Raw genomic sequence first — 21,199 nt, 5'->3', positions numbered from 1 at the left:
AATACACCAACAGAAGAGAGGAGGAGGGACAGAGAGAAACACCTTCCTCAGCTCCACTGACCAGACCCTCAGCTCCACTGACCAGACACTCAGCTCCACTGACCAGACCCAAACAGTGAAACAGGGATAAAAGGGGGAGGGGAGGAGAAAAACTCTGGAGGGGCGGGGTTAGAGAACATTCCTGTAGAAAGACCATGATGACATCTGATGGAGGGGTGGAGTCAGCAACATGAGCTTATACATGCTTGAGGTGGGTTGAGGCCCAGGAAGAGCACAGAGAGAGACACAGTCCAGACAACAGGGAATGGACCAGGGAGAACACAGAGAGAGACACAGTCCAGACAACAGGGAATGGACCAGGGAGAACACAGAGAGAGACACAGTCCAGGCAACAGGGAATGGACCAGGGAGAACACAGAGAGAGACACAGTCCAGGCAGCAGGGAATGGACCAGGGAGAACGGGAACAGACCAGAAAAAGAGAGGGGAGAAGGAGAACAAAGGATTCATTTAGTTCAACGCATGAAGAGTGAGAGGTGTGTGTGTGTGTGTGTGTGTGTGTGTGTGTGTGTGTGTGTGTGTGTGTGTCCCTATGCCGTTGCATCCTAGTCCAACAATCAGAAGCCGAGAGAAAACGTCCTATATATTGAGTTTCTTTACATCTCTGTTGCACCCCCCCCCCCACACACACACACACACACACACACACACACACTGGGCATGAACATCTGGTTAACTAAATCACTTAAGGAGGAAAATGGAATCACTCAAAGTCATGTGCTGAATGTGATTCTCACACACACACACACCACACACACACACCCCACACTCACACACACCCCACACTCACACACACTCAAACACACACATATACACACACACTAACAGAGAGAGAGACAGAGAGCTGTGTGCAGTTGGCATTGCTTCTGGTAACTGGGTTAAGAGGCTATTGACTGACCCAGCTAAGAGCTGTAACACTAAGGCATTCACTACACAGAAACACACACACTGAATGGAAGAGAAGGGTACTGGAGGGGCTGGATACTGGAGGGGCTGGATACTGGAGGGGGATAAATCCTGGAGGGGGATAAATCCTGGAGGGGACAGATACTGGAGGGGTATGGATACTGGAGGGGTATGGATACTGGAGGGGTATGGATACTGGAGGGGTATGGATACTGGGGGGGATAGATACTGGAGGGGTATGGATACTGGAGGGGGATAAATCCTGGAGGGGGATAGATACTGGAGGGGTATGGATACTGGAGGGGGATAAATCCTGGAGGGGGATAGATACTGGAGGGTTATGGATACTGGAGGGGTGTGGATACTGGAGGGAGAGATACTGGGGTATGGGAGTGTATTCGATCATTCAGGTTGTCATTTAGATGTGGTAGGGTTAAATTAAGGTTAGTTTGGAGGTCAGATCAGTGTTATATAAAGGTTGTTCTTACGTTGTTAAGCTCTTCCTGGTTGCCGTAGAGGGGGTGATATTTGCGGTATTTTCCCTGTCTGTATTTGGAGCTGACGAATCGTCGGCGGTCTTCGCTACAACTGGTCGGACTCAGCGCCTCGCTGGGAGGGACGTTCGCCGCCCAAAATCTGTTCAGACGCTCATTACCTAGCAACAGGAACACCTTGGGGACAGGTAAGGGACAGGCAGGGGTATTAGAGAGGGACACAGTAGTTTGCCAAAATACTGTTCTGTTTCAGCTGTTGTGGGCAGCCTAGCTGTGTGGAGAAGGAGGTACTTCTCTGTTTCAGCTGTCGTGGTCAGTCTAGCTGTGTGGAGAAAGAGGTACTTCTCTGTTTCAGGTGTCGTGGGCAGTCTAGCTGTTTGGAGAAGGAGGTACTTCTCTGTTTCAGCTGTCGTGGTCAGTCTAGCTGTTTGGAGAAGGAGGTACTTCTCTGTTTCAGCTGTCGTGGTCAGTCTAGCTGTTTGGAGAAGGAGGTACTTCTCTGTTTCAGCTGTCGTGGTCAGTCTAGCTGTTTGGAGAAGGAGGTACTTCTCTGTTTCAGCTGGCGTGGTCAGTCTAGCTGTTTGGAGGAGGTACTTCTCTGTTTCAGCTGTCATTGTCAGTCTAGCTGTGTGGAGAAGGAGGTACTTCTCTGTTTCAGCTGTCGTGGTCAGTCTAGCTGTTTGGAGAAGGAGGTACTTTCGGTACTCTTCAATTCCATGCATACAGGGACCTTTGAAGTTGTTGGATCCTTTTTTGTTATTTGATTGGTGGATTCAAATAAAGCATTTAGTGTGTGTGTGTGTGTACCTGTATAAGCTCCTCTGTCCACACCCTCCTGTCCATCTTCAGACTGCGCACCTTAGAGATGCTGGGGCCCAAACCGCGGTGCTCTCCTACAACATGCACACACACACACACACACACACACACACACACACACACACACACACACACAAAATGCATAAGTCTTGGACTGCTCCACTATAAAGGATTCTGTATATAACACAAATAGGTCCTACCAAAGGTCAGTGGATCTGAAAGTTCTGCAACTGGGTGATAGTTAACACACTCACCTGCACAGCGTTTGCAGACCACCACACACAGGTTGATGGCAGCCCACTCAGGTTTGGCGGCGCCACAGTCGGCACAGCAACCATTGCTAGGCTCCGCCCAGATTTGATTAGCGACCTCACTATTGGACAGAGCCTCTCCAATCGCTTCACGCATCGCTTCTACCCACTGGTCTTTATGTTGTTCTGAATCGGCTAGAAAACTACACACATACACACACATTGACAATAGAATGAGACAGAATGAGACATCCACACACACACACAGATGTGACCTCTGAACAGCTTGACACAGACCCTCATGGTTTAGTCCTTCCTCTTCACACACACACACACACACACACACACACACACACACACACACACACACACACACACACACACACTACACTCTTTCTAACTACACTCTTTTTTGCTGTTTTGTATTTCTGTGTGTGTAAACCTGAAGATGCGGTAGGGTGTTGTCAGATCAAAGCTGCGGCGGTCAGTGTCTTTCACGTTTCCTACGTTCATGTCGATAGACGTGATGCCGATGCCAAGACGGTAGTCCTGGAAACAGAACAGACACATCACACAGCTGACATCACCCACTACAACAAGATCAGAGCTGGGTTCAAATACATACATACATATTAAGTATTTGCTATTGAGGCTGCGTTTACACAAGCAGCCCAAATCTGATCTTGTTTTTTTTCCCACTGATTGGACTTTTGACCAATCACATTGGATCTTTTCACATCTGATGGATCAAAACACCAATTAAAGGAAAAAAATATCAGAATTGGGCTGCCTGTCTAAATGTGGCCTTAGACACGTATTTTATGTGCATTTTAGTATTTTCTAAATAAATGTGGCCAAACCAGATACTTTTATTTTAAGTATTTGAAACTATTTTCAAATAATTTTCAATAAATGGGTCATTCCACCAATTTGGTGACTTTGGAGACTTGGTAATTTGGTCCAAAAAACACCTTGTGATTTCACCTAAATTTAACAATCTGTCATACAGAGCACATGTTCAAATTCATAACAAACACGTTTTCCCATCTCAAGAGGTTAAATAAAATGTTTTACTACAATAAGTGCCTATTAAGTGCCAAACAGTCCTAGGACCCAACACCCCTAGGACCAAACAGTCCTAGGACCCAACACCCCTAGGAACAAACAGTCCTAGGACCCAACACTCCTAGGAACAAACAGTCCTAGGACCCAACACCCCTAGGACCCAACACCCCTAGGACCCAACACCCCTAGGACCCAACACCCCTAGGACCAAATACCCCTAGGACCAAACACCCCTAGGACCAAACACCCCTAGGACCAAACACCCCTAGGACCAAATACTCCCTAGGACCCAACACCCCTAGGACCAAATACCCCTAGGACCCAACACCCCCACAGCCTCACCTCCATGTTCTTGTAGAGGAAGACCTTGTCTCCGGAGACGACTGTGTAGAGTTTGGAGCGCAGGCCCCTCAGCTCCAGGTAGCCCTGCTGTTCAGGGGTCAGGGGTGAACCAGGGGTCATCGAGGAGTGTGGGACCGATGAAGTAATCTCCCTGCTGCCCTCCTGGCCCCCCATAGTGAAGTTCTGCAGAACTGACACCCACTCATTCCTCTCAACTACACACACACACACACACACACACACACACACACACACACACACACACACACAGAGGAAGAGTGATTTAGCACGCAGCAGTGTGAGATGAACAGCTTGATGTGGATGTCTGCATGATGGGCAGATGAGTTGCTGTTTCTAGAGTTCTCATTGTTGCGGGGTTGATTTGGGCCCGGGTGGGTTTCGGGCTTGCCGTGTCGTGTTAAGAATAAAATCAACTGTGAGTGTCTGTGCACCTTTTATCCTACTAAGGCTCTCTCTCAGCAGCTGCAGCTGCAGACACTAGCAGTGCCAGCGGTGCCACTAGCGGTGCCAGGATTTAAAAATTGGCTGGGCCAGAGACATTTGCTGCCATGATGAAAGTATTTTTCTGATGAGTGAAATGTTTCAAATTGCGATAAGAATAGGTTGGAGTGGCCTCCCGAGTTGTGCAGCAGTCTAAGGCACTGCATCGCAGTGCTTGAGGCATCACTACTGACCCGGGTTCAATCCCGGGCTGTGTCGCAGCCGGCCGTGACCGGGAGACCCATGAGGCGGCGCGGCGCACAATTGGTCCAGTGTCGTCCGGGTTAGAGGAGGGTTTGGCTGGCTGAGATTTCCTTGTCCCATCGCGCTCTAGCGACATCTGTGGGCGCAGTGCACGCTGACACGGTCGCCAGTTCTACTGTATTTTCTCCGACACATTTGTGCGGCTGGCTCCCGGGTTAAGCGAGCAGTGTGTCAAGAAGCAGTGCGACTTGGCAAGGTTGTATTTCGGAGGACGCAAGGCTCTCGACCTTCGCCTCTCCCGAGTCTGTACGGGAGTTGCAGCGATGGGACAAGACTGTAACTACCAATTTAACATGTGTTGAAAACACAGGGCTTTTAACAGATTATTCAAATGGCTGTTCGACAGAAAATCGAGTTTATTTCTAGTTTATTTGTTCAAGGTTCCCTTTGTTATTTCATTACAAAATAAAACGCTTGATTGTATTTAAAATGCATGAATGACTCATATGCTGTGTAATTAGCCAACATGAATCACTGATTGATTATATTGAAGTTAGGTTAAGACACATAAAACAGGACACACTGTCACAGCTCCATGGTGGAGAGATTATATAAGGCTACATGATCCAAGAGAAAAATACACACTTGATTAGGCTACAATATAGCATGCTAAATGTTTCAGATCAGTGATAGACGAACACTTGATTAGGCTACGTTATAGCATGCTAAATGTTTCAGATCAGTGATAGACGAACACTTGATTAGGCTACGTTATAGCATGCTAAATGTTTCAGATCAGTGATAGACGAACACTTGATTAGGCTACGTTATAGCATGCTAAATGTTTCAGATCAGTGATAGATGAGCTATACCACCACTTATTTGCCCAGCCAGAGATCAATTAACCAAATATACAGACGGAGATTCAGTGAAACAAAATCCCATTGATTGATGATCAGACACAGTCACAGGCGAGTGAAGAGCATGATCCACTTGTTAAGCTACTGTACATAGCCAGCAAAGTGTTCTGATCAGTTAATATATGAGCTAACTAGAATAACTTGGATCATTAGCACTCACCTCAACTTAGCTAACATTTCCCCAACCTACATATTGTCAAATATTCGATTCAGACCTTGATTGATTTATGAAGACGAGTCGCCCACGATTGTCTCAATCAAAACGGTGCTGAAATTATCATCTAGTTGACCATTGCTTTAATTATTATAAGGGTTGATATGATTTCGGGATTTAAGCAACAATTGATCAATAACCAAGGTGAGTTTTCCTCTCTCTGCACTTTCCTAAGACCAGGGCTGCCATCCGCCTCCGTCACATTGTTCTTAACACACAGTTATACTTGCACTAGTACACAGTATAATACTTCCTATTATCTGACTAGTATAAGAAGAGGGATGAAACCCTGTGTATTAAACCATGGCTCAAAACATGTTGCTGTGTTTACTTGGGGTCAAGGTTTCTGGGCTGACAACCAGAGAACAACAAAGGATGTACACACACACACACACCCACACACACACACTCACAGTCGCTCTCGGCTCTGAAGAGAAAGGTCCGGTTGGTTGTGACCACCTCAAATTTCTGCTCCCCCACGTTGGTCACCCCCGTAATGGCAGACGTTGGTATGATCCTCTTAGAGTATACCTCCTGCAACACAACAAAACCATGACTCATACGACCGCTGTCACACACCCAACACACCATGACTCATATGACCGCTGTCACACACACAACACACCATGACTCATATGACCGCTGTCACACACACAACACACCATGACTCATACGACTGCTGTCCCACACACACACACACACACACACACACAACACATCATGACTCATACGACGCTGTCACACACACACAACACACCATGACTCATACGACTGCTGTCACACACACACACACCATGACTCATATAACCGCTGTCACACACACACACCATGACTCATATAACCGCTGTCACACACACACACCATGACTCATACGACCGCTGTCACACACACAACACACCATGACTCATATAACCGCTGTCACACACACAACACACCATGACTCATACGACTGCTGTCACACACACACACAACACATCATGACTCATACAACTGCTGTCACACACACACACACAACACACCATGACTCATATAACCGCTGTCACACACACACAACACATCATGACTCATATAACTGCTGTCACACACACATCATGACTCATACGACGCTGTCACACACACACACACACACACCATGACTCATACGACCACTGTAAGACACACACACAACACACCATGACTCATATGACCGCTGTCACACACACACACAACACACCATGACTCATAGGACCGCTGTCACACACAACACAGACAATCAACAGAGAAACCACATCTCTGAGAAATACTAATGGGGGACATCATGACCTAGGTAATGTATAGACTAACAGGACAGTGTAGACGGCCAACTGAACTCATAGTTACCGCACCTTGTCGTTGTCAAAGTATCTCAGGTAGTCAACATCCAGCTTCACCCATCTCCTCTGGTAGTACAGAGACCTGCACACACATACATATAGTTAGGGAGGTCGTATACTGGATGTGTGTGTGCTGTGTGTGTGTGTGTGTGACATACCCCTGCGGTGGGTTCTTATCCAGCCAGCCCATCTTTAGAACAGGGGAGGGGCCATCTCTAGGGGACTGGGCTAGGACCCTGCCTGTGACCGGCAGGTAGACACTCTCCTGTAGCGTACTCAGACCATAGTCCTGCCATGAGCTCTGACTGAGAGAAAGAAAGAGAGTGAAAGTGAGAGAAAGATAAAGAAAGAAAATAAAAAGAGAGAGAGGAGAATGAAAGAGAGAGAGAGTGTTATTCCCTCTCTCTATGGGAACAATGATGTCACCAGAGGTCAGGGGTCAGGGGACACTAACCGGTTGCTGATTGGCTCGTTGTCATCGTCCAATAGTTCATCGTCGCTGCAGAGAGAGCTGTACCGCCCCTTCCCCCACCCCGGCACCGGCAGGAACACATCCTATTGGACAACACAGCCGTCACTGACACACAGCAACACAATAACATTACAGTCTAGACACATATTCAGAGTACACACACACACTATCTTACCCTGTCTGCCATGTTCACAGACTGGGGCTTGGGGTAAACTTGGTCTGGATCTTCAGAGTCATCTGAACTGTCACCAAAATCTGACCCTGAGAGGGAGAGAGAGAAATTCAAAAACAATTCCAAATCTGACCCTGACAGGGATGGAGAGAGAGAGAAATTTAAAAAACGGAGGTAACTTCCGAGCCACAGCCCCTAATACAGTACAGTAGAGGACAGGTCTAAAACAGTACAGTAGGGGACAGGTCTAAAACAGTACAGTAGGGGACAGGTCTAAAACAGTACAGTAGAGGACAGGTCTAAAACAGTACAGTAGAGGACAGGTCTAAAACAGTACAGTAGGGGACAGGTCTAATACAGTACAGGACAGGTCTGATACAGTACAGTAGAGGACAGGTCTGATACAGTACAGTAGAGGACAGGTCTGATACAGTACAGTAGAGGACAGGTCTAAAACAGTACAGTAGGGGACAGGTCTAATACAGTACAGGACAGGTCTGATACAGTACAGTAGAGGACAGGTCTAATACAGTACAGTAGAGGACAGGTCTAAAACAGTAGAGTAGAGGACAGGTCTAAAACAGTAGAGTAGAGGACAGGTCTAAAACAGTACAGTAGGGGACAGGTCTGATACAGTACAGTAGAGGACAGGTCTAAAACAGTACAGTAGAGGACAGGTCTAAAACAGTACAGTAGGGGACAGGTCTAATACAGTACAGGACAGGTCTGATACAGTACAGTAGAGGACAGGTCTAAAACAGTACAGTAGGGGACAGGTCTAATACAGTACAGGACAGGTCTGATACAGTACAGTAGAGGACAGGTCTAATACAGTACAGTAGAGGACAGGTCTAAAACAGTAGAGTAGAGGACAGGTCTAAAACAGTACAGTAGGGGACAGGGGTCTAATACAGTACAGGACAGGTCTGATACAGTAGAGGACAGGTCTAAAACAGTACAGTAGAGGACAGGTCTAATACAGTAGAGGACAGGTCTGATACAGTACAGTAGAGGACAGGTCTAAAACAGTACAGTAGAGGACAGGTCTAACACAGTACAGTAGAGGACAGGTCTTATACAGTAGAGGACAGGTCTAAAACAGTACAGTAGAGGGCAGGTCTAATACAGTACAGTAGAGGACAGGTTTAATACAGTAGAGGACAGGTCTAATACAGTAGAGGACAGGTCTAAAACAGTACAGTAGGGGACAGGTCTAAAACAGTACAGTAGAGGACAGGTCTAATACAGTACAGTAGGGGACAGGTCTAAAACAGTACAGTAGGGGACAGGTCTAAAACAGTACAGTAGAGGACAGGTCTAATACAGTACAGTAGATGACAGGTCTAATACAGTAGAGGACAGGTCTGATACAGTACAGTAGAGGACAGGTCTGATACAGTACAGTAGAGGACAGGTCTAAAACAGTACAGTAGAGGACAGGTCTAATACAGTAGAGGACAGGTCTGATACAGTACAGTAGAGGACAGGTCTAAAACAGTACAGTAGAGGACAGGTCTAATACAGTACAGTAGAGGACAGGTTTAATACAGTAGAGGACAGGTCTAATACAGTAGAGGACAGGTCTAATACAGTACAATAGAGGACAGGTCTAATACAGTACAGTAGAGGACAGGTTTAATACAGTAGAGGACAGGTCTAATACAGTAGAGGACAGGTCTAATACAGTAGAGGACAGGTCTAATACAGTACAGTAGAGGACAGGTCTAATACAGTAGAGGACAGGTCTAATACAGTACAGTAGAGGACAGGTCTAAAACAGTACAGTAGAGGGCAGGTCTAATACAGTACAGTAGAGGACAGGTTTAATACAGTAGAGGACAGGTCTAATACAGTAGAGGACAGGTCTAATACAGTACAGTAGAGGACAGGTCTAATACAGTACAGTAGAGGACAGGTTTAATACAGTAGAGGACAGGTCTAATACAGTAGAGGACAGGTCTAATACAGTAGAGGACAGGTCTAATACAGTACAGTAGAGGACAGGTCTAATACAGTAGAGGACAGGTCTAATACAGTACAGTAGAGGACAGGTCTAATACAGTACAGTAGGGGACAGGTCTAATACAGTAGAGGACAGGTTTAATACAGTAGAGGACAGGTCTAATACAGTAGAGGACAGGTCTAATACAGTAGAGGACAGGTCTAATACAGTAGAGGACAGGTCTAAAACAGTACAGTAGGGGACAGGTTTAATACAGTAGAGGACAGGTTTAATACAGTACAGTAGAGGACAGGTCTAATACAGTACAGGACAGGTCTAATACAGTACAGTAGAGGACAGGTCTAATACAGTACAGTAGAGGACAGGTCTAATACAGTACAGTAGAGGACAGGTTTAATACAGTAGAGGACAGGACAGGTCTAATACAGTAGGGGACAGGTTTAATACAGTAGAGGACAGGTCTAATACAGTAGAGGACAGGTCTAATACAGTAGAGGACAGGTCTAAAACAGTACAGTAGGGGACAGGGCTCCGGGCAGCCGAGCGGAAATGGAGGAAAACTCGCCTCCCTGCGGACCTGGCATCCTTTCACTCCCTCCTCTCTACATTTTCCTCCTCCGTCTCTGCTGCTAAAGCCACTTTCTACCACTCTAAATTCCAAGCATCTGCCTCTAACCCTAGGAAGCTCTTTGCCACCTTCTCCTCCCTCTTGAATCCTCCTCCCCCCCCCCCTCCTCCCTCTCTGCAGATGACTTCGTCAACCATTTTGAAAAGAAGGTCGACGACATCCGATCCTCGTTTGCTAAGTCAAACGACACCGCTGGTTCTGCTCACACTGCCCTACCCTGTGCTCTGACCTCTTTCTCCCCTCTCTCTCCAGATGACATCTCGCGTCTTGTGACGGCCGGCCGCCCAACAACCTGCCCGCTTGACCCTATCCCCTCCTCTCTTCTCCAGACCATCTCCGGTGACCTTCTCCCTTACCTCACCTCGCTCATCAACTCATCCCTGACCGCTGGCTACGTCCCTCCCGTCTTCAAGAGAGCGAGAGTTGCACCCCTTCTGAAAAAAACCTACACTCGATCCCTCCGATGTCAACAACTACAGACCAGTATCCCTTCTTTCTTTTCTCTCCAAAACTCTTGAACGTGCCGTCCTTGGCCAGCTCTCCCGCTATCTCTCTCAGAATGACCTTCTTGATCCAAATCAGTCAGGTTTCAAGACTAGTCATTCAACTGAGACTGCTCTTCTCTGTATCACGGAGGCACTCCGCACTGCTAAAGCTAACTCTCTCTCCTCTGCTCTCATCCTTCTAGACCTATCGGCTGCCTTCGATACTGTGAACCATCAGATCCTCCTCTCCACCCTCTCCGAGTTGGGCATCTCCGGCGCGGCCCATGCTTGGATTGCGTCCTACCTGACAGGTCGCTCCTACCAGGTGGCGTGGCGAGAATCTGTCTCCTCACCACGCGCTCTCACCACTGGTGTCCCCAGGGCTCTGTTCTAGGCCCTCTCCTATTCTCGCTATACACCAAGTCACTTGGCTCTGTCATAACCTCACATGGTCTCTCCTATCATTGCTATGCAGACGACACACAATTAATCTTCTCCTTTCCCCCCTCTGATGACCAGGTGGCGAATCGCATCTCTGCATGTCTGGCAGACATATCAGTGTGGATGACGGCTCACCACCTCAAGCTGAACCTCGGCAAGACGGAGCTGCTCTTCCTCCTGGGGAAGGACTGCCCGTTCCATGATCTCGCCATCACGGTTGACAACTCCATCGTGTCCTCCTCCCAGAGCGCTAAGAACCTTGGCGTGATCCTGGACAACACCCTGTCGTTCTCAACTAACATCAAGGCGGTGGCCCGTTCCTGTAGGTTCATGCTCTACAACATCCGCAGAGTACGACCCTGCCTCACACAGGAAGCGGCGCAGGTCCTAATCCAGGCACTTGTCATCTCCCGTCTGGATTACTGCAACTCGCTGTTGGCTGGGCTCCCTGCCTGTGCCATTAAACCCCTACAACTCATCCAGAACGCCGCAGCCCGTCTGGTGTTCAACCTTCCCAAGTTCTCTCACGTCACCCCGCTCCTCTGCTCTCTCCACTGGCTTCCAGTTGAAGCTCGCATCCGCTACAAGACCATGGTGCTTGCCTACGGAGCTGTGAGGGGAACGGCACCTCAGTACCTCCAGGCTCTGATCAGGCCCTACACCAAACAAGGGCACTGCGTTCATCCACCTCTGGCCTGCTCGCCTCCCTACCACTGAGGAAGTACAGTTCACGCTCAGCCCAGTCAAAACTGTTCGCTGCTCTGGCCCCCCAATGGTGGAACAAACTCCCTCACGACGCCAGGACAGCGGAGTCAATCACCACCTTCCGGAGACACCTGAAACCCCACCTCTTTAAGGAATACCTAGGATAGGATAAAGTAATCCTTCTCACCCCCTCCCCCTCCCCCTTAAAAGACCTAGATGCACTATTGTAAAGTGGCTGTTCCACTGGATGTCATAAGGTGAAAGGACCAATTTGTAAGTCGCTCTGGATAAGAGCGTCTGCTAAATGACTTAAATGTAATGTAAATGTAATACAGTAGAGGACAGGTTTAATACAGTACAGTAGAGGACAGGTCTAATACAGTACAGTAGAGGACAGGTCTAATACAGTACAGTAGAGGACAGGTCTAATACAGTACAGTAGAGGACAGGTCTAATACAGTACAGTAGAGGACAGGTCTAATACAGTACAGAAGAGGACAGGTTTAATACAGTAGAGGACAGGACAGGTCTAATACAGTAGGGGACAGGTTTAATACAGTAGAGGACAGGTTTAATACAGTACAGTAGAGGACAGGTTTAATACAGTACAGTAGAGGACAGGTCTAATACAGTACAGTACAGGACAGGTTTAATACAGTACAGTAGAGGACAGGTCTAATACAGTACAGGTCTAATACAGTACAGTAGAGGACAGGTCTAATACAGTACAGTACAGGTCTAATACAGTACAGTACAGGACATGTTTAATACAGTACAGTAGAGGACAGGTCTAATACAGTACAGTAGAGGACAGGTCTAATACAGTACAGGACAGGTCTAATACAGTAGAGGACAGATCTAAAACAGTACAGTAGAGGACAGGTCTAATACAGTACAGTAGAGGACAGGTTTAATACAGTACAGTAGAGGACAGGTCTAAAACAGTACAGTAGAGGACAGGTCTAATACAGTACAGGACAGGTCTAATACAGTAGAGGACAGATCTAAAACAGTAGAGTAGAGGACAGGTCTAATACAGTACAGTAGAGGACAGGTTTAATACAGTACAGTAGAGGACATGTCTAATACAGTACAGTAGAGGACAGGTCTAATACAGTACAGTAGAGGACATGTCTAATACAGTACAGTAGAGGACAGGTTTAATACAGTACAGTAGAGGACAGGTTTAAAACAGTAGAGTAGAGGACAGGTTTAATACAGTACAGTAGAGGACATGTCTAATACAGTAGAGTAGAGGACAGGTCTAATACAGTACAGTAGAGGACAGGTTTAAAACAGTACAGTAGAGGACAGGTCTAATACAGTACAGTAGAGGACAGGTTTAGCAGCATTAGTGATATAAAGCGTCCATTTGAAGAAATATATTCAACAGTATGAGCTGTCTAACAACAAGACAACAGTTCTATCAGTCTATTACTCTAATTCCTAGGAGACAAAGTCAGAAACTACTTCCACATGTCGACATAACTATACCTAGTTATGTTTTTTTATATTAGTTAGGTCAAATTGGAGTTTGTGGTATTTATTAGGATCCCCACTGCAAAAGCATCAGCTACTCTTCCTGGGGTTCACATGAAACATTACATAATATATAGCACAGAACATTATTAGTCAAGGACTGAAATACATTTAAACCATCACACATACAGTGCCTTGCGAAAGTATTCGGCCCCCTTGAACTTTGCGACCTTTTGCCACATTTCAGGCTTCAAACATAAATATATAAAACTGTATTTTTTTGTGAAGAATCAACATCAAGTGGGACACAATCATGAAGTGGAACGACATTTATTGGATATTTCAAACTTTTTTAACAAATCAAAAACTGAAAAATTGGGCGTGCAAAATTATTCAGCCCCTTTACTTTCAGTGCTGCAAACTCTCTCCAGAAGTTCAGTGAGGATCTCTGAATGATCCAATGTTGACCTAAATGACTAATGATGATAAATACAATCCACCTGTGTGTAATCAAGTCTCCGTATAAATGCACCTGCACTGTGATAGTCTCAGAGGTCCGTTAAAAACACAGAGAGCATCATGAAGAACAAGGAACACACCAGGCACGTCCGAGATACTGTTGTGAAGAAGTTTAAAGCCGGATTTGGATACAAAAGGATTTCCCAAGCTTTAAACATCCCAAGGAGCACTGTGCAAGCGATAATATTGAAATGGAAGGAGTATCAGACCACTGCAAATCTACCAAGACCTGGCCGTCCCTCTAAACTTTCAGCTCATACAAGGAGAAGACTGATCAGAGATGCAGCCAAGAGGCCCATGATCACTCTGGATGAACTGCAGAGATCTACAGCTGAGGTGGGAGACTCTGTCCATAGGACAACAATCAGTCGTGTATTGCACAAATCTGGCCTTTATGGAAGAGTGGCAAGAAGAAAGCCATTTCTTAAAGATATCCATAAAAAGTGTCATTTAAAGTTTGCCACAAGCCACCTGGGAGACACACCAAACATGTGGAAGAAGGTGCTCTGGTCAGATGAAACCAAAATTGAACTTTTTGGCAACAATGCAAAACGTTATGTTTGGCATAAAAGCAACACAGCTCATCACCCTGAACACACCATCCCCACTGTCAAACATGGTGGTGGCAGCATCATGGTTTGGGCCTGCTTTTCTTCAGCAGGGACAGGGAAGATGGTTAAAATTGATGGGAAGATGGATGAAGCCAAATACAGGACCATTCTGGAAGAAAACCTGATGGAGTCTGCAAAAGACCTGAGACTGGGACGGAGATTTGTCTTCCAACAAGACAATATCCAAAACATAAAGCAAAATCTACAATGGAATGGTTCAAAAATAAACATATCCAGGTGTTAGAATGGCCAAGTCAAAGTCCAGACCTGAATCCAATCGAGAATCTGTGTAAAGAACTGAAAACTGCTGTTCACAAATGCTCTCCATCCAACCTCACTGAGCTCGAGCTGTTTTGCAAGGAGGAATGGGAAAAAAATTCAGTCTCTCGATGTGCAAAACTGATAGAGACATACCCCAAGCGACTTACAGCTGTAATCGCAGCAAAAGGTGGTGCTACAAAGTATTAACTTAAGGGGGCTGAATAATTTTGCACGCCCAATTTTTCAGTTTTTGATTTGTTAAAAAAGTTTGAAATATCCAATAAATGTCGTTCCACTTCATGATTGTGTCCCACTTGTTGTTGATTCTTCACAAAAAAATACAGTTTTATATCTTTATGTTTGAAGCCTGTATATAGCCTCGTTGCCGTTATGTACATTTCTTGTGTTACTTTTTGATAATTTTTTTATTAGGTAAATATTTTCTTAACTCTTTATTTTTAACGGCATTGTTGGTTAAGGGCTTGTAAGTAAACATTTCACGGTAAGGTCAACACCTGTTGTATTCGGTGCATGTGACAAATACAATTAGACTTGATTTGATTTTGTTCCGTAAGGTATATGTTGTTTTTTAAAACTGGTTCAAAAATGCTAGCTTGAGTTTCCTGAGGTGGCAGAGAGCTCCATGTAGTCATGGCTCTATTTCATTCTGTGCATTTCCCAGCTGTTCTGGACCTGGGGACTGTGAAGAGACCTCTGGTTGCATGTCTTGTGTTGTACTGACTGTGTGTGTGAAACTGCTTGAACAGACAGTTCGTACCTTCAACGGTACCTCGCACAAAGACCAATAGTGATGCAGTCAATCGCTCCTCAACTTTGAGCCAGGAGACATGCGTGTTAATGACACTTTCCTCCGTGTACATCTAAGGGCAATACGTGCTGCTTTGTTCTGGGCCAACTTACCTACTGTCTGTCCTTTTTTGCCGCACATGACCTCACAGCTGGGCAGTAGTCCAGGTGAAACTACACATGACCTCACAGCTGGGCAGTAGTCCAGGTGAAACTACACATGACCCCACAGCTGGGCAGTAGTCCAGGTGAAACTACACATGACCACACAGCTGGGCAGTAGTCCAGATCGACCAAACTAGGACCTGTCTGGTTGATTACGGTGTCAAGGCAGAGGACCTGTCTGGTTGATTACGGTATCAAGGCAGAGGACCTGTCTGGTTGATTACGGTATCAAGGCAGAGGACCTGTCTGGTTGATTACGGTATCAAGGCAGAGGACCTGTCTGGTTGATTACGGTGTCAAGGCAGAGGACCTGTCTGGTTGATTACGGTGTCAAGGCAGAGGACCTGTCTGGTTGATTATGGTATGAAGGCAGAGGACCTGTCTGGTTGATTACGGTATCAATGCAGAGGACCTGTCTGGTTGATTACGGTATCAAGGCAGAGGACCTGTCTGGTTGATTACGGTGTCAAGGCAGAGGACCTGTCTGGTTGATTACGGTATCAAGGCAGAGGACCTGTCTGGTTGATTACGGTGTCAAGGCAGAGGACCTGTCTGGTTGATTACGGTATCAAGGCAGAGGACCTGTCTGGTTGATTACGGTATCAAGGCAGAGGACCTGTCTGGTTGATTACGGTGTCAAGGCAGAGGACCTGTCTGGTTGATTACGGTGTCAAGGCAGAGAAACGCCCTGTCATGGACAGACCTCTTCCCATTTTAGCAACCATTGAGTCTATATGTTTTGACCATGACAGCTTGCTATCTAGGGTTACACCCAGAAATGTAGTTTCCTCAAATTGCTCAATAGCCACATTATTAACTAATAGAACTAAATTAGGTTTAACGTTGAGTGAGCGACTTGTCAGAAAAAATTGTGTTTTTAGTTTGAGATATTTAACACCAGCCTGTTGTTAGTTACCCATTCTAGAACTGACTGGAGTTCTGTGTTAAACCTGTTGCTAGTTACCCATTCTAGAACTGAATGGAGCTCTATGTTAAACCTGTTGTTAGTTACCATTCTAGAACTGACTGGAGCTCTATGTTAAACCTGTTGTTAGTTACCATTCTAGAACTGACTGGAGCTCTATGTTAAACCTGTTGTTAGTTACCATTCTAGAACTGACTGGAGCACTATGTTAAACCTGTTGTTAGTTACCATTCTAGAACTGACTGGAGCTCTATGTTAAACCTGTTGTTAGTTACCCATTCTAGAACTGACTGGAGCTCTATGTTAAACCTGTTCCTAGTTACCATTCTAGAGCTGACTGGAGCTCTATGTTAAACCTGTTGTTAGTTACCCATTCTAGAACTGACTGGAGCTCTATGTTAAACCTGTTGTTAATTAGCCATTCTAGAACTGACTGGAGCTCTGTGTTAAACCTGTTGTTAGTTACCATTCTAGAACTGACTGGAGCTCTATGTTAAACCTGTTGTTAGTTACCCATTCTAGAACTGACTGGAGCTCTATGTTAAACCTGTTGCTAGATACCCATTCTAGAACTGACTGGAGTTCTATGTTAAACCTGTTGTTAGTTACCCATTCTAGAACTGACTGGAGCACTATGTTAAACCTGTTGCTAGATACCCATTCTAGAACTGACTGGAGCACTATGTTAAACCTGTTGTTAGTTACCCATTCTAGAACTAACTGGAGTTCTATGTTAAACCTGTTGTTAGTTACCATTCTAGAACTGACTGGAGCTCTATGTTAAACCTGTTGTTAGTTACCCATTCTAGAACTGACTGGAGCTCTATGTTAAACCTGTTGTTAGTTACCCATTCTAGAACTGACTGGAGCTCTGTGTTAAACCTGTTGTTAGTTACCCATTCTAGAACTGACTGGAGCTCTAAGTTAAACCTGTTGTTAGTTACCCATTCTAGAACTGACTGGAGCTCTTTGTTAAACCTGTTGTTAGTTACCCATTCTAGAACTGACTGGAGTTCTATGTTAAACCTGTTGTTAGTTACCATTCTAGAACTGACTGGAGCACTATGTTAAACCTGTTGTTAGTTACCCATTCTAGAACTGACTGGAGTTCTATGTTAAACCTGTTGTTAGTTACCCATTCTAGAACTGACTGGAGCTCTATGTTAAACCTGTTGCTAGATACCCATTCTAGAACTGACTGGAGCACTATGTTAAACCTGTTGTTAGTTACCCATTCTAGAACTAATTGGAGCTCTTTGTTAAACCTGTTGTTAGTTACCCATTCTAGAACTGACTGGAGCACTATGTTAAACCTGTTGTTAGTTACCCATTCTAGAACTGACTGGAGTTCTATGTTAAACCTGTTGTTAGTTACCATTCTAGAACTGACTGGAGCTCTATGTTAAACCTGTTGTTAGTTACCCATTCTAGAACTGACTGGAGTTCTATGTTAAACCTGTTGTTAGTTACCATTCTAGAACTGACTGGAGCACTATGTTAAACCTGTTGTTAGTTACCATTCTAGAACTGACTGGAGCTCTATGTTAAACCTGTTGTTAGTTACCCATTCTAGAACTGACTGGAGCTCTATGTTAAACCTGTTCCTAGTTACCATTCTAGAGCTGACTGGAGCTCTATGTTAAACCTGTTGTTAGTTACCATTGTAGAACTGACTGGAGCACTATGTTAAACCTGTTGTTAGTTACCATTCTAGAACTGACTGGAGCACTATGTTAAACCTGTTGTTAGTTACCCATTCTAGAACTAACTGGAGTTCTATGTTAAACCTGTTGTTAGTTACCCATTCTAGAACTGACTGGAGCTCTATGTTAAACCTGTTCCTAGTTACCATTCTAGAGCTGACTGGAGCTCTATGTTAAACCTGTTGTTAGTTACCCATTCTAGAACTGACTGGAGCTCTATGTTAAACCTGTTGTTAATTAGCCATTCTAGAACTGACTGGAGCTCTGTGTTAAACCTGTTGTTAGTTACCATTCTAGAACTGACTGGAGCTCTATGTTAAACCTGTTGTTAGTTACCCATTCTAGAACTGACTGGAGCTCTATGTTAAACCTGTTGCTAGATACCCATTCTAGAACTGACTGGAGCACTATGTTAAACCTGTTGTTAGTTACCCATTCTAGAACTAACTGGAGTTCTATGTTAAACCTGTTGTTAGTTACCCATTCTAGAACTGACTGGAGTTCTATGTTAAACCTGTTGTTAGTTACCATTCTAGAACTGACTGGAGCTCTATGTTAAACCTGTTGTTAGTTACCCATTCTAGAACTGACTGGAGTTCTATGTTAAACCTGTTGTTAGTTACCATTCTAGAACTGACTGGAGCACTATGTTAAACCTGTTGTTAGTTACCCATTCTAGAACTAACTGGAGCTCTATGTTAAACCTGTTGTTAGTTACCCATTCTAGAACTGACTGGAGTTCTATGTTAAACCTGTTGTTAGTTACCATTCTAGAACTGACTGGAGCACTATGTTAAACCTGTTGTTAGTTACCATTCTAGAACTGACTGGAGCTCTATGTTAAACCTGTTGTTAGTTACCCATTCTAGAACCGACTGGAGCTCTATGTTAAACCTGTTCCTAGTTACCATTCTAGAGCTGACTGGAGCTCTATGTTAAACCTGTTGTTAGTTACCCATTCTAGAACTGACTGGAGCTCTATGTTAAACCTGTTCCTAGTTACCATTCTAGAGCTGACTGGAGCTTTATGTTAAACCTGTTGTTAGTTACCCATTCTAGAACTGACTGGAGCTCTATGTTAAACCTGTTGTTAATTAGCCATTCTAGAACTGACTGGAGCTCTGTGTTAAACCTGTTGTTAGTTACCCATTCTAGAACTGACTGGAGCTCTATGTTAAACCTGTTGTTAGTTACCATTCTAGAACTGACTGGAGCTCTATGTTAAACCTGTTGTTAGTTACCATTCTAGAACTGACTGGAGCTCTATGTTAAACCTGTTGTTAGTTACCCATTCTAGAACTGACTGGAGCTCTATGTTAAACCTGTTGTTAGTTACCTTTCTAGAACTGACTGGAGCTCTATGTTAAACCTGTTGTTAGTTACCCATTCTAGAACTGACTGGAGCTCTATGTTAAACCTGTTGTTAGTTACCATTCTAGAACTGACTGGAGCTCTATGTTAAACCTGTTGTTAGTTACCCATTCTAGAACTGACTGGAGCTCTATGTTAAACCTGTTGCTAGATACCCATTCTAGAACTGACTGGAGTTCTATGTTAAACCTGTTGTTAGTTACCCATTCTAGAACTGACTGGAGCTCTATGTTAAACCTGTTGCTAGATACCCATTCTAGAACTGACTGGAGCACTATGTTAAACCTGTTGTTAGTTACCCATTCTAGAACTAATTGGAGCTCTTTGTTAAACCTGTTGTTAGTTACCCATTCTAGAACTGACTGGAGCACTATGTTAAACCTGTTGTTAGTTACCCATTCTAGAACTGACTGGAGTTCTATGTTAAACCTGTTGTTAGTTACCATTCTAGAACTGACTGGAGCACTATGTTAAACCTGTTGTTAATTAGCCATTCTAGAACTGACTGGAGCACTATGTTAAACCTGTTGTTAGTTACCATTCTAGAACTGACTGGAGCACTATGTTAAACCTGTTGTTAGTTACCATTCTAGAACTGACTGGAGCACTATGTTAAACCTGTTGTTAGTTACCCATTCTAGAACTAACTGGAGTTCTATGTTAAACCTGTTGTTAGTTACCCATTCTAGAACCGACTGGAGCTCTATGTTAAACCTGTTCCTAGTTACCATTCTAGAGCTGACTGGAGCTCTATGTTAAACCTGTTGTTAGTTACCCATTCTAGAACTGACTGGAGCTCTATGTTAAACCTGTTCCTAGTTACCATTCTAGAGCTGACTGGAGCTTTATGTTAAACCTGTTGTTAGTTACCCATTCTAGAACTGACTGGAGCTCTATGTTATACCTGTTGTTAATTAGCCATTCTAGAACTGACTGGAGCTCTGTGTTAAACCTGTTGTTAGTTACCCATTCTAGAACTGACTGGAGCTCTATGTTAAACCTGTTGTTAGTTACCATTCTAGAACTGACTGGAGCTCTATGTTAAACCTGTTGTTAGTTACCATTCTAGAACTGACTGGAGCTCTATGTTAAACCTGTTGTTAGTTACCCATTCTAGAACTGACTGGAGCTCTATGTTAAACCTGTTGTTAGTTACCTTTCTAGAACTGACTGGAGCTCTATGTTAAACCTGTTGTTAGTTACCCATTCTAGAACTGACTGGAGCTCTATGTTAAACCTGTTGTTAGTTACCATTCTAGAACTGACTGGAGCACTATGTTAAACCTGTTGTTAGTTACCCATTCTAGAACTGACTGGAGTTCTATGTTAAACCTGTTGTTAGTTACCATTCTAGAACTGACTGGA

At 44.7% G+C, this 21,199-nt stretch overlaps 1 protein-coding gene across 1 annotated transcript in view; it reads right to left on the bottom strand.

Annotated features, from left to right (window-relative positions):
• The window catches only part of LOC115123184 (arf-GAP with Rho-GAP domain, ANK repeat and PH domain-containing protein 1-like), a 145,174-nt gene that overhangs the window by 63,242 nt on the left and 60,733 nt on the right, over positions 1 to 21,199 (bottom strand). The window contains 10 exon segments of the mRNA XM_065000523.1: positions 1,454 to 1,636; positions 2,267 to 2,352; positions 2,533 to 2,732; positions 2,972 to 3,078; positions 3,937 to 4,151; positions 6,189 to 6,309; positions 7,140 to 7,209; positions 7,286 to 7,432; positions 7,582 to 7,682; positions 7,775 to 7,860. Coding sequence (XP_064856595.1) covers positions 1,454 to 1,636; positions 2,267 to 2,352; positions 2,533 to 2,732; positions 2,972 to 3,078; positions 3,937 to 4,151; positions 6,189 to 6,309; positions 7,140 to 7,209; positions 7,286 to 7,432; positions 7,582 to 7,682; positions 7,775 to 7,860 — 1,316 coding nt within the window.

Source organism: Oncorhynchus nerka, linkage group LG14 (genome assembly GCF_034236695.1).
Source record: "Oncorhynchus nerka isolate Pitt River linkage group LG14, Oner_Uvic_2.0, whole genome shotgun sequence".
Classification (NCBI taxonomy): Eukaryota; Metazoa; Chordata; class Actinopteri; order Salmoniformes; family Salmonidae; genus Oncorhynchus; species Oncorhynchus nerka.
The sequence above is the reverse complement of the archived record's forward strand: the minus strand, read 5'-3'. Positions and strand labels throughout refer to the sequence as shown.